Source organism: Lynx canadensis, chromosome A2, assembly GCF_007474595.2.
Source record: "Lynx canadensis isolate LIC74 chromosome A2, mLynCan4.pri.v2, whole genome shotgun sequence".
NCBI lineage: Eukaryota > Metazoa > Chordata > Mammalia > Carnivora > Felidae > Lynx > Lynx canadensis.
Window position 1 is genome coordinate 145,267,175 of NC_044304.2, and position 14,207 is coordinate 145,281,381.

The 14,207-nt window shown below is 41.2% G+C and overlaps 1 protein-coding gene across 5 annotated transcripts in view; it reads left to right on the forward strand.

Moving 5' to 3' along the window:
* The window catches only part of AHCYL2 (adenosylhomocysteinase like 2), a 170,873-nt gene that overhangs the window by 105,536 nt on the left and 51,130 nt on the right, over window positions 1-14,207 (forward strand). For 2 of the 5 annotated variants that reach the window (XM_030308418.1, XM_030308419.1), the window contains exon 1: window positions 11,445-11,551. The exons of 2 other annotated variants lie outside the window; for them this stretch is intronic. Coding sequence is in view for 1 of the 3 variants with exons in the window: in XM_030308416.1 (XP_030164276.1) it covers window positions 8,792-8,848 (57 nt within the window). In the remaining 2 variants the exon portion in view is untranslated. Of the gene's footprint in view, window positions 1-8,776; window positions 8,849-11,444; window positions 11,552-14,207 lie in introns of those variants that run through there. One more of the 5 variants, XM_030308416.1, reaches the window with a different exon arrangement.

The window sequence follows — 14,207 nt, forward strand, 5'->3', positions numbered from 1 at the left end:
CAAAAAACTGTGCTCGATGGTGATGATAATGGTGGCTGTGAGATGCAGATTGAAATCACAGTGTGCCACCATTACATAGAATGCCTAAAATGTAAAAAGACCAACAATACTGGCAAGGATATGAAGCGACTGGAACACTATTCTCCTGCTGGGAAGAATGGAAATTAGTATACAAATTTTGGCAACTTGTTTGATGTCATCTACCTAGCTGAACATGTGCATACCCTCTTACCCAGCGATTACACTCCTAGATAAATACCCAACCAGAAATATCTTCATATGGGCACCATACAACATCTGCAAGAATGTTCATAGCAACATCATTTTTTATGGCCCTCAAACTGAAAACAACCTTCAACAGGAGAATGGATTCAATAAATTATGAGTATTCATGTGATGGGATACTTTCTGGTAATAAAAATAAATGAACTACTGCTAAATGCGACTAACTTGGGTAACTCTTAGAAACATTTTGAGCAGAAAATGATGATATTTGATGATCTTTGTATCCGGTACAAAAATAGGCAAAACTGATTGGTGTTGATAGGAATCGGGGTAGGGAGGAGGCTAACGACTGAGAGGGAACATGAGAGAAGGCTGTTGGGTGCTGGTAATGTTCTATTTTCTTATCTAGGTAGTGGCTACATAGGTGTGTTGGCTTTTGAAATTTTATCAAACTGTAACCTTTTGATTTGTGTATTTTTTTGTAGGTTAGTTATGCTTCCATAAAAAATGTATTTAAAAGTTAAAAGAATGTAGTTAGAAGTCTGCATTCTACATTTATTTAATGGCATTATGTTTCAGTATTTTACCCTATACTGTGCCATCCCCCTGTGCCCCATCCCCCTCCAGTCTGTGATAAATTCCTTCTCACTTTTATTCTGGTTGCGTTCAAGTTTTAGCTTGACCTCCCTTTGAGGACAGTTTTAGCTAGAGGTGCTAACTGTGCAGCAAACTGAACTTCGACCTGCCTGGAGCTCTATTCGCTGTGTCAGGGAAATTGAGGATTTACATTCCACATTCCACTCCCAGAATCTAGAGGATTTAACAGGGAGTGGAAAAGGTGGCATGGTGCTGCTTTCGTGTACTGTATTCTCTGTATTGCTTAATTGTTTATCTGAGAAGCAGTGATTGGATTAGTCAGTGACAGGGAGGTACAGAGTTTTGTTATAGTGATATTTCTATTTATAGTTTTGTCAGTTCTTAGTCATACCTGATTCCCTTTTCTTTCTTTTTACCTTTCAGGTGTTTATCCTGTATTTTATTCAGTTGGAGCTTTACTCTGACCTAGCTATTCTTCAAGTCATTTTTTCATTCAGCACGTATTCATTGGTTGTTTACTATGCACTGGGTACTTGGAATACAGGAATAAGACACATAGTCTCTGCCCTCAGATTGCTTGCAGTTCTAATGTGGAAATAGACAAATGATCAGTCTGTCTGGGGGATTACTCATTAACTCACAGAATTGATTCTTAACCTAGACCAAGAGCTGGAAATGTGTACTGAAAGAAGTTACAGCTAAGCTAAAATTTGAAAGACGTGTGTGTGTGTGTGTGTGTGTGTGTGTTCACAGTGGGGATGTGGGGGAATTCAGAGAGCTGAGGCTTGGGAGGTATGCACAAGTTTAAATTGTTGTGCAGGGTCTTGTGTGTCATGCTAAGGAGTTTGGGTTTTATTTTAAAGACAATAGGGAGCTATTGAGGCACTATGAACAAATAAGTGATGTGATCAGATTTTAACATGATTGAGCTGTTGATAATCACATATAAATGAGTCGATTTAACAAATTGAGGTAGGCTGTATCGGGATGGAATTATCTAGGCCCTTGTCAAAGTGTAGTCGCAGCAGTGGCATCATTGGAGAGCTGTTTAAAAAGTACAATCCTGGGGGGCAACTGGTTGGCTCACTCGGTTAAGCATCCAACTTTGGCTCAGGTCCTGATTTCGAGATTCATGAGTTCGAGCCCTGCATTGGGCTCTGTGCTGATAGCTCAGAGCCTGGAACTTGCTTTGGATTCTGTGTCTCCCTCTCTCTGTCTGCTTCTCCCCTGCTCACGCTCTGTCTCTCTCTCTCAAAAATGAATAAACTTAAAAAAATTTTTTTAAAAAGTACAATCTTGGGACCTAAGTCAGCATTTCAACAAGATCTCCAGGCATATTCAAGTTTATGAAGCACTGATTTAGATAGATGTGATGATGGTCAGGTTTTACACAGCTGGTATGAAGAAGAAAGGGCAGATTGTAAGAGATATTATGGAATACTTTCTTCTTTCTCTTGGAATACTCTTCTCAATATTCCTTCTTGCCAAATACACTCCAGGTACCCCCTAATCATCCTTTACCTTTCAGCTTAAATGGAACTTCTCACTCCCAATATACATGATTGGCACCCTTGCCATATACTTGCATAGCCCTGTACTTACCTTGTCATTTTTCATATTTTTGTTGTAATTATTTATTTAATTGCCTGTTTCTCTCTCCTGACAGTAAGCACCATTGAGAGCAGGGGCTGTCTTTTTATGCTGGCTGACACATAATAGGCACCCAGTAAATATTTGTGGTTTGATTGAATGAATTCATCATGTATAGTAGAAGATGGATTTGGGTGTATTGGGGGATATATATATTAGTAATAATAGTACATTTTAAATATCACTGACAAGTTTGAGGCACTGTTCTAAGTGGTGCGTGCGTGCGTGTGTGTGTGTGTGTGTGTGTGTGTGTGTGATTTGATCCTCTCAGCAGTGCCATAAAGTAGATACTTTTAATGTCCTCATTTTACAGATGAGAAAACTGAGACACAGGGAGGATAAGTAATTTGTTTAAGGTTACACAGTAAATGGGAATCAAGATTTAACATTTTTTTAACGTTTGTTTATTTTTGAGAGACAGAGAGAGAGACAGAGCACGAGCAGGAGAGGGGCAGAGAGAAAGGGAGACACAGAATCCGAAGCAGGCTCCAGGCTCTGAGCTGTCAGCACAGAGCCCAACGCGGGGCTTGAACTCACAAACTGAGAGATCAGGACGTGAACTGAAGTCAGAGGCTTAACCAACTGAGACACCCAGGCGCCCCAGTGTGAATCAAGATTTAAACCAGACAGTCTGGTACCACTCTGCTATGTCTAGTTTTGGGCAAAATAGCTTCCTGGCACTTTTTATGAATTTCTATGTATTACTTAATTTTGATAACACTAATGTGAGGAAAGGCATTATTATCCTGTTTTACAGATGCAGAAGCAAGGGCTTAAAAAGTTATATTGCTTATGTAAAGACACACACAGATAGTAAGTGATGGAGCTAGGCTTTAAAGCCAAGCCTGTCTAGCTCCAAAGCCTGTAGTTTTAGCAGTAATGATGATGCCTCCATGTGGAGTCTAAAATACCCGTGGGATATGAGTCTCAACGTACTGAGAGGTAGGGTGCCTACCATTTAGGTCCTGGGTAGGGAGAGGATTTAGCAATTCCATCTGCTGTGGTAGCATTAGCATTTCAAGTCTGAAGGGATAAGGGAGATCTGAGGCCTAGCAATTCCAGCCAGCCTCATGACTGACCAGATGGAACTTTGAACTCAGGAGGTTAAGAATCTTAGCTTCTACAATAAGCTGTAACTTAGGGGACTAAGGAATAGTTATTGCTTTTTCTTATAGCCTCAGAAACAGCTTAGAAATACTGAATGTCAGTACTGGAAGGAACCAGTTCTAACCTTCCACAGTCCATTATTACCCACCTCCCTCATTTTATAATGAGGAAACCGAAGAAGAGAGTAATTAGGTAACTTGCCAACGCACAATAAAACTATTAGACACAGCCAGGAATAGAGGACAGGGTCACGTTCTTGTATTCTTTGCCCCGTGCCTTATGACTTTCTAGGTTCCAGGTTTATCACCTCTTGTTTAAAACTGTTCCGCTGTTGTAGTTACTTCTTCACCACCGCGTGGTTCCGTTTGACTTTGACCCCCTGGAAATATTAACTTGTTTTTCCTTCTGTAGCCAGGCATATACTCACTCTGGCAAGTCGTCTGGCTTTACCTCCATTAACAGTACTGCTATCAAATCACCACTGGCAGGAGCACAACTGGCACATAAACTTCAAGTTGTTCTTGGAGTGCAGAGGAGCTTCTTGTGAGCTATTCATACACCTGGTCCATTTTCGTAAAGCTTGAAGGCCATAGGCACAAATGTAGTTTGTCTAACTTTGTTGTTTTTTGTTTTTTTTTTAGTTGCAAACTTCTCACCTAAATGTTAAGAGTGCTTATTATAGATAATCATGTGCAGCGGTCTTACTCCAGCCCTTGCTATAGGTGTATCTCTTAAGGCACAGAATGGTAAAATGCAACTCGATTGTAAACAACTTTGCAACTAGTATTTACACCTATACCTCATGCCTTATACAGTCCTACTTAGTTAATAGATGTTCAGTTCCCAAATGTAATAATAGCTACTGTTTTATTTTTCACAGTCATTGCAGAAAGTTGTAGTAAGGCTACAGTTTACAAAGGAAGTCTACTTTAGTTAAAACCTACACTAAACAAACAAACAAACAAACACAAAGTCACAGCTGGGGCTCCTGGCTGGCTCATTTGGTGGAACACATGATTCTTGATCTCAGAGTCGTGAGTTTGAGCCCCACGTTGGGTGTAGAGAGTACTTAAATAAATCTTTAAAAAAAAAAGTTACAACTAAAGTAATACTTAGTTTAGCCTGCAAAAGCAATATATTTTACTTGTGCTTATTCTTTTATTCCCACCCTTTTTTTAAAATAATTTTTTTAATGTTTATTTTTGAGAGAGAGTGTGAGTGAGGGAGTGGCAGAGAGAGAGGGAGACACAGGATCTGAAGCAGGCTCCAGACTCCTAGCTGTCAGCAGAGAGCTCCATGTGGAGCTTGAACCCACGAACTGCAAGATCATGACCTGAGCCGAGGTCGGGCACCCAACTGACTAAGCCACCTAGGTGCCCCCCAACCCCTGTCTTCCTTGAAAGACATTTTCTTCCATGTTTTAACACTACCATGAGGGCAGTCATCTTCTATTTGCTTAATAACTGATTATGTAGAAAACATGTATAGGACCACCAATAATCTAGTAATTTGCTGATCACTGAAATATTTTGTTTTACTTTTTAATGTTTATTTTTGAAAGAGAGACAGTACGAGTGGGGGAAAGGGAGAGAGAGAGGGAGACACAGAATCCGAAGCAGGTTCCAGGCTCTGAGTTGTCAGCACAGAGCCTGATGCGGGGCTCGAACTCACAAACGGTGAGATCATGACCTGAGCCAAGGTCTTAACCAACTGAGCCACCCAGGTGCCCCTGATCACTGAAATATTTTAAGTGTTGGGCTCTACTCTTTTGGCCTTGATTTGTTCCTAAAAGCTTCATTATGATGCAGATCATAATGGATTATGGTTGATGCAGATCAAGCAATGGAAAGTGGATTATATATTCCTACAGAGATAATATTATAATTAAGGATTAAAACCCTATTAAGGACTCACCACAAATAAGTCAGAGCTGTGGGCAGTGGTATGACTAAGCCCCTGTGAATATAAAGTAATATTCTAAAAATATATTGAACACATTGATTATGCAGGTTACCCTCAGAGTACTGTAAGGTATACATACAGTATATAAAATTTGACCATTTCTTAAGCCCTTAATGTATGCCAGACACTATGGGCAAATTGAAGCTGGCTAAGCCCTTGAAAAACGTGGACTCTAATGAGGGACAACACACATACACAGTAACTTTAATGTGAGGAAGGCTGAAAATAGTGATGTGACCAAACAGTAATGTGACCCAACACTAGAGGAAAGGGAGATTGCTTTTTCTAGGTTAGATTCCATGGCAGATCTATCATTTGAGCAGAACTTGAAGAATTTGCATATGTGAAGGTGATAGAAGTGAAGGCAGAGTGAAGGCAAATTTCGGTTTGAGAAAATGGCATGAGCAAAGGCATGAGGTGGGAAAGGACCTCATAATAATGACATAAGTAAGAGCTACTGTTTGTTATGTATATTAAGTATTGTGCATACTTAGTGTATGCACACTTTTTAAATCCTTGCATCAATCGTGTGAGGTATTATTATTATTTGTGCTATACAGATTGGGAAACTAGAGGGACAGGGAGGCTAACTAAGGGGTAAAGTCAGTATTCTCACCAGGTCTGTTTAATTCCCAAATCAGTACTCGTAGTGCTGGTCTTCACATCCAGGAAACAGTGGGCAACACAGCTTTTGTAGGGATGGCGTATGTACAGGGATATGGAGTGGAAGACCATCCTGGAAAGGATTTATAGAGGGTTTTTAGGAGGCAATGAAAATGGATAGGGATGGACAGATGACAGGCTTAGAAGAATTGGCAATGGATTGTTCTGGGGACTAGGGAAAAGGGGAGAAATCAAAGATGACTGAGGTTTCTATTTGGTTGACTGAAGTAATAGAGGTGGAAAAGTGAGAAGAAACTTGTTTGGAGGGTTGAGGGAAGGAGGAACAATGGAGCAATCATTTTGATTTGGGATATGTTGCATCTGAAATACAGATGAGAGTGGCTCAATCGGTTAAGTGTCTGACTCGACTTCAGTTCAGGTCATGATCTCATGGTTTGTGGGTTTGGGCCCCACCTTGGGCTCTGCATTGACAGTGCGGAGCCTGCTTGGCATTCTCTCTTTCCTTCTCTGTTTCTCTGCCCCTCTCCTGCTCGATCTCTCTCTCTCTCTCTCTCTCTCTCTCAAATTAATAAACTTAAAAAATTTTATAAAAAAATAAATAAAATACAGATGAAAGATACCCTCGGAAATTTAGGCAGCAAATGTAACTTCTCATTCTGTTAAAAAGTTTGGATTGAAGGGGCGCCTGGGTGGCGCAGTCGGTTAAGCGTCCGACTTCAGCCAGGTCACGATCTCGAGGTCCGTGAGTTCGAGCCCCGCGTCAGGCTCTGGGCTGATGGCTCAGAGCCTGGAGCCTGTTTCCGATTCTGTGTCTCCCTCTCTCTCTGCCCCTCCCCCGTTCATGCTCTGTCTCTCTCTGTCCCAAAAATAAATAAACGTTGGAAAAAAAAAAAAATTAAAAAAAAAAAAAAAGTTTGGATTGAAAGGAAGACCAGACGACAATGACTGGAGGTTGCTGACAACTAAGGCTTTATCAGAATCAACACCCTGACTTCAGAGGGCCTGTCGCTCCTGCATGTCATCAACCTTCTATGTCGTGGCATCACTCATTGCTTCACTCCATATTCCCTCTCTGGCCGCAGCTTCCTTTACTTCCCCTCTGCTGTTCTCTCTTCTTGTTGCATCTGATCTCTACCTGCCCTGTGATCGCTAATCCTTTGACACCTATGCGTTCACCTGGTCCAACAGTCCCCTTCTCTTTTCACTTGCCTTTCTCTGTAGCGTACACATCCAGGTCAGTATGTGAGTTCTGCCTTCGCTGGCATCTTACAATACCTCTTCCCCTAGACATTACCATCTTCTCCATTCCACATCCAAAAGATCATTCTCTTAACCGGTGAAGGTCCTAAGGGCCAATGAACCAGTAATACTAATTTTAATATGAAAACCATCAGCTCTAGAAAAATTATCCTGGATGATGGGAATTAACACTGAAAGAGTCCCTGGTCCATAAAGGGGACCAAAGCAGGCATATCTCATTGGGCTTACTTTGTGCCTGAAATCTATGGTACTCTTACTGGGTAACCTACCCTACGAGTGACCAAAGCAGGTAAAATAAGTTAGGCCACCTTTATTCTCGTTTTATCTTATTTCCAAACTTCTGAAGTATGCAGAGAAGAGGGAGCTGGTAGAGGAACCTAAAGAGGGAGCAGCTTCTGAGGTCCCTTAAGGTGGCATCCTGTCTCTTCCCAAAACCAGATGGGTGAGTAAAAACCCACTTTAGATAGGAACTTGGAGGCAGCACTAGTCTTGATTGGAAGCTTTGGCTCCCTCTAAACCTACACCGTGTAGCTCCTGACTAGCCTCAGGTAAGCAGCTCATTTACAATTGGCGCCTGTGTTGTTTCTGCAGCTGAAGGCCCTTGGACCTTCATGTACATAGCATAGGGAGCCAGCAGAGGGAGTTGTGGTCCCAGAACTTTCTTCAGAGATTCTAGTTTCTGATTGTGTAAGAGATCTTCCCTGGCACCATCCGAATCAAATCTCCCTTGCAATAAGAATTTAACTTGAGATATGCCTGAGTCTGGTGCCAGACCCCTGGTGTGAGCAGATGGGGAGGTTCTGCATAGCTGTTTAAACTTGAAAGCCATAAGGAACTCTTGATTTCAAGGAAACGCCTGTTTACAGATCCAAATCAAGCAACTCTTGAGAAATGGGAGTGCCTTCTTGACCTCGATCCTTATTGATCTTGGTATCAGCACCTCCAGTGACGTGTCCTCAGGGGCGGGAGAAAATTAACAAGTGCCTTACACACAGGGAAAGAGAGGAAGCCTGACTCTTGCCGTCGAAAGTGTCCACTGGGGAGGCGGGGGTTGAGTGTTTGGGTAGCATTAAACAGTGAGTGTCCTGTGGGAAGTTCAGTGCCTGGGTGCAGAATTTTGCATCAGCTCTGATTTTGAATCAAAAGCAGAAGGTTTGAAGGGGGCCAGTAAGGGACTTGTCAGGCAGTTGACTAATGATCTTAATTTGAATAGAAAGCCTCTTTGAAAGAGGATGCAGCTTCTGCTAGATATTGTGAATTTCTGAATCACTAGGCTTGGTTCTGCTTTGGGGCACTCAAAAAACCCTGGCATTTCCAAACCAGCTTTCCCTTTTGCTTCAGGACATAGATTACCCAAGCCTGCACTATGGAGAAGTGGGACGGTAATGAGGGCACCTCAGCTTTTCACGTGCCTGAGTGGATGGTGAGTTCTTTGGTCACTTTGCTTTTCCTTCTGTTTCTTGGTAATGAGGCAACCATTTCTGACCGGTGACAAGGATCACCTGTGACAAGTCCCTACCAAGATGTGTGGGTGGGAGAGCAATTATTACTCTAGTTTCTGATTAGCTCCTGTGTCTTGGGTCCCCCCTGTTTCTTAATTGCAAGTGAAACTGGGAAGGGTCTGGGAGCTGCCTGGCCAGAGTCAGCTACTGCCTGGTTGTCTGTGCTGGGCTACTGCTCCTGGTATACTGCATGGATTGTGTTGCCTTGTGAGTGCTTTGCACTCTGTGTGCAAGCTAATGCTTAGTTTATTTCTCAAGGGGGTAGAGAAAAAGAATAGTGAGGGGGGAAATACAGAACTTGTAGAAATGGTGGTCTCTCAAGTCTCTGAAAAGATGTAAGATATTTCTTCCCTAACTGCCCATTTTTTCCCTCCAGTCAAAACATTTCCCCAAACACTCTATGTATATTTCTGAAGGGCAGTCACTATAGCTCTCTTGGTACTCTTCCTCAAAATGCCATATTTGCCTGATGGATAATTTTAATGTAATTTAAATATAAGGACTTGGGGCGCCTGGGTGGCGCAGTCGGTTGAGCGTCCGACTTCAGCCAGGTCACGATCTCGCGGTCCGTGAGTTCGAGCCCCGCGTCGGGCTCTGGGCTGATGGCTCAGAGCCTGGAGCCTGTTTCCGATTCTGTGTCTCCCTCTCTCTCTGCCCCTCCCCCGTTCATGCTCTGTCTCTCTCTGTCCCAAAAATAAATAAACGTTGAAAAAAAAATTTTTTTTAAAATATAAGGACTTATTTTTTGATAAGAACTAGTACATAACACCTAGTATTTTAGGTCCAATTTCAACTTTTGATTTAAAAACAGCAACCATCCTCATGTTCCTAACTGGTCTCTTCTAGGTTTAGCCTGATTTGTTACAGTCTATGCCAGCAGTATGTTTGTTTATATCTATATCTATATCTATATCTATATCTATATCTATATCTATATCTATATCTATATCTATATCTATAATTTCCCTATGGAAAACTAGTTAGAATATATATAACATACCCTAAGTTCTTTTCAGTGTTTATGGAATTATGGACTTAAAGAAATAACCATCAGTAATGAGACTGAGTATATAGTAAGCCTGACAAAGGCCCTGGAGAGCCTGCATTTCAACTCTCATTGTCACAACTATTGTTTATATTTTGTGTTGGGGTTATTGCTGTTGCGGTTCTTTTTTTTTTTTTTTTTTTAAGTTTATTTATTTTGAGGGTGGGAGGCAGAGAGAGAGGGAGAGAGAGAATATCAAGCAGGCTCAGCACTGTCAGTGTAGAGTCCAACACGGGGCTCTATCCCACGAACCATGAGATTGAACCTGAGCTGAAATCAAGAGTTGGACGCTTAACCGACTAAGCCACCCAGGCGCGCCTTGCTGTTGTTGTTCTTAATGTTGTTTCAGAACCTTGTGCTCAGTGTTAAAATGTTTAACGGAAAGAAATCCTACCCATTCACAGGCTTACATCAAATAATGTAGTGTTTTAACATTGATGGAAAGGATTCACATAATAATTCTAGTTGGATTTTAAGTTTGTATTTGAATCTCCAGCCACTTGCCAATAATAAGAAAGTGGAGCAAGAATTTTGGTTTTCTTTGGGGAAGGGCCACATTAAGATATTAAACTTTGGTACTTCTATAAAGGAATATTACAGAAGAGTTCGATAAACATTAGTGCATCAACTCAGAATCAGTAAATGTTTTACAGAGTTACTATATTGAGGGTTAGTGTATAACTCTTGTTCTCGTAATAGTCCTCACTCTTTTATCTGCTCAGTACATCCTCTCCAAAGGAGCTCCTACCAAGCCTTTACTTCTTTTTATTTATGGGAACAAGAAAACTGTTCTAAAAGAGTTAGTGACTATTGCTTTAAGGGATTTGATCTAGGACTGTCCAACGTTTAGAAGACATTCTTTAATAAAGCACAACTCTGCTTTGTTTTCAATACAGCATTTCTCATTTCTTGGCCCTTCTCTCTCAAAAACCAGGAAAATACCTTTGATCAGCAAAAATGTTGTAACAACAGCAAGAAAGAGTAAGGAGGGGCTTGTCAGTTTTTCATCTATCTTTTCCTTGCCAAAGATTAACCTCTTGAGGCTTTCTTTCAGATACCACATAAGTCATTAATTCCTGACCTAGTCTGGAAGTAGTACTTCATTAGGCTGCCACTGATAGCCACTTAGCCAGCAAGGTGAGCCACTGAGCATCCTCTAGTGTATATTGCCTATAGACCTTGCCTATGAAATATTCGAGTGCTTTTTAATCCCCAAGAGCAAACCCTGGAGCCATCTCCCATGTTGGGTCCAAATTTCAATTTAAGAAGGCTTTAACCAAATGTCTGACTCATGTTCCAGTTTATATATTAATGTAGTGAAATTTCCACTGAGACCGTCCTTGACTCCAAAGGAAACATTACAAGGCTCTCAAACCTTCTTTCAGGAGGAAAATTTAGCAGAGGAGGCGCATCATAACGTGTCCTCCTTTATTAATGATCACCAGCAATAAGGGACTCGCATACCCCTCAGAGAACAGGACTCCGACCACAGCCACTGACAGTACTCACATCTCTGACTCCCAGCAGGGAAATAAGCCAGGATGAAGTTCGAAGAACCCCCATCTTGATAATTGATGAGGTAGACCTTCAAGTTAACATTGTATCAGTCCCTGGAAAACTTCTGGAGCCTTTGCTCCTCAGCTGCTTCCAAGTGAAAGATTTTTTAGCCTTGTTCAGGAATTCTACTGCTAGAAGGTTGGGGAACGTATCCTTTTAAAGACTCTTGTTAATGTTTTTACTTCCCTTGAGAAATCTTTATAGTCTCAGCTGGTAGGTGAAATACCTCCTTTTATGTGTATGGAGATCAGCAGTAACCTTTTTGTTAAGTTTTTACATTTTAATGTTTCCTCCTCCCATCTAAACTGTCTGTAGTACTTGGTACTTTTCCATGGGAAATCTGATTGACTTTCTTGAGTACCCAGCCAGCTGGTTACCCGATTTTCTTTGGGCTAGAAATATTCTCTGTTATAGGTGAAGAATCTGTTCAGGCAGCTCATTTGGCTTGGAAGAGAGAGATGTGTCTAAGAATGCTTGAACCGTGTGTACTTGGAAGTGGAACGAAACCTCTAAGGCACCTGGTGGTAGAGGTAGCTTGACTATAACTGTGGGTCAGGATTGACACTTAAAGGCAGAGATCCATTTGAGAAACCGATGAAAACTATGTCCCTCTCCCCAGGAAAATATACACATACACAAAATTTTGCATTGTGTGTTGGGGGTGGTGGTCTAGACATCCATGGACTCTAGGTGAAGAGGTTTTGACCTAAAAGAATAGAGATGCTAATATTTTGTACCTATGTATCATTATGTGGTCTCCAAAACCCTCTTATGTACTTTTTTTTTCCCCTCAGTGCACATTTGATGTAGGCAAAGTAGACATTATTGTTCCCATTTTACAAATGAGGATTATTACCGCCAGTGTTAAGTGCTGAAATGGTAAGAAATGGAGATAGAACCACTGATGATCATCCTTTGTAATACTGCCTTATGTATTTGAAAAGGAATTGTTTTCCCTTGGCCTGATCCTCTTTAGGGTAAATAGATCTTCTGTCTTCCCCATGAGTCCTATTTTTCCTAATGTATTAACCATCTATTCTTAATAGCCTTAAATTGTGAAAATCAGAATTAGACCCAGTTCTCTTTATATCCTGTGTTGGGTATAAAGAAAGGATCACCTCATACTATTCTGTGACCTTTCAAGTAACCTTTTCTTTTATGCCTATGAATATGCCTCCATGGTTTAGTCACAGAATAAAATGGCTGGCTAAGGAGAAAGTCAAGAACATTAGGGCTGCTTTATTCATGCTTGGAGAAAGTGTTAGGGCAATGGTTCTTGAAGTGTAGTCCCAGAGCAGCAGCATTAAATCACCTGGAAACTTGCTGGAAATGCAGAATCTTTGGCCCCACCCAGATTTACTAAATCAGAAACTCTGGGGATGGGGCTTAGCAATGCCTTTTAATAAGCCCTGTGGGTAATTGTGATGCACCTAATGTTTGAGAACTACTTTGTTAGATAAACTTGTTAAGTGGTAAGGCTTTTCCTGTCAGTAATAGTGTCCTAAAATGTCTTCTAGTTGGATTTAGTATAGATCTGCAGCTACCTCTGGCTCAGGTCTAGTCAGTTAAGTAATGGACCAACAAGTTCCCTTTCACCTGAGTGAGGAAAATCCAGAACCAGCTGAGAGTGTACTAGGAAGAGCAGAAGTTTAGGAATTCATCATGTAAGCAGAAAAAGACTAGTCTGTCTTATCTGGTGAAATTATGAGTGAGAGATCGGAATTGTCATGGGTGATGGTGAACATCATATTTGAGTTCAGTTAATTTCTCTTTCAACTTTTGGTAGTAACACTGGGCAAAGTTGTCAATTAAATAGCTGTTAGATTTCATATTCAGTGGCTATGATTAGCCATTTCAGAACTGTGGTTTGATCAGAGCTCCCAAGATCATGTGGGATATAATTTCTGAGACCCAATCTAATAAGAAAGTAAATTTAAAATGTTTTTTTTTTCAACGTTTATTTATTTTTGGGACAGAGAGAGACAGAGCATGAACGGGGGAGGGGCAGAGAGAGAGGGAGACACAGCATCGGAAACAGGCTCCAGGCTCTGAGCCATCAGCCCAGAGCCCGACGCGGGGCTCGAACTCACGGACCGCGAGATCGTGACCTGGCTGAAGTCGGACGCTCAACCGACTGCGCCACCCAGGCGCCCCAAGAAAGTAAATTTAAAGCGTAATTTGAAATAAAATAAATTTAAAGATAAATCAAGAGGAATGGGGTGGAGCTAGTACACCTAGGATTAGGACCAGGGGAATTTTTGATCTTCTGATTAATATCATAAGGTGTGGTGTAGTAGAAAGAACTTTGGCTCTGTCATAAACACAGGCTCCCGTTCCAGTCCCATCACTGACTTGCTGTGAGACCTCCAGCAGATCATTTGTTCTCTCAGGGCTGCGCTTCCCTAATTTGTCAAATGGGAATAATGATGTCAACTTTGTAAGATTCTTATGCTGCTTGATAGAAGTAACAAATACGCACGGCTATGTATATTTTGTAGGAACTTAATAAATATATGCCCTTCTCTCTTTATTCCATTCTTCCAGAGACCTTTTCTCTCAAAATAAAGATTATCCTAAAAAAAGAATCTACCATTTTACGTTCTTTCTTGTGCTCAATAAGCAGTCTCTTTTTTTAAGGAAGAATTCAGATCACATTCCTACCCGTCTCTGTAACATAT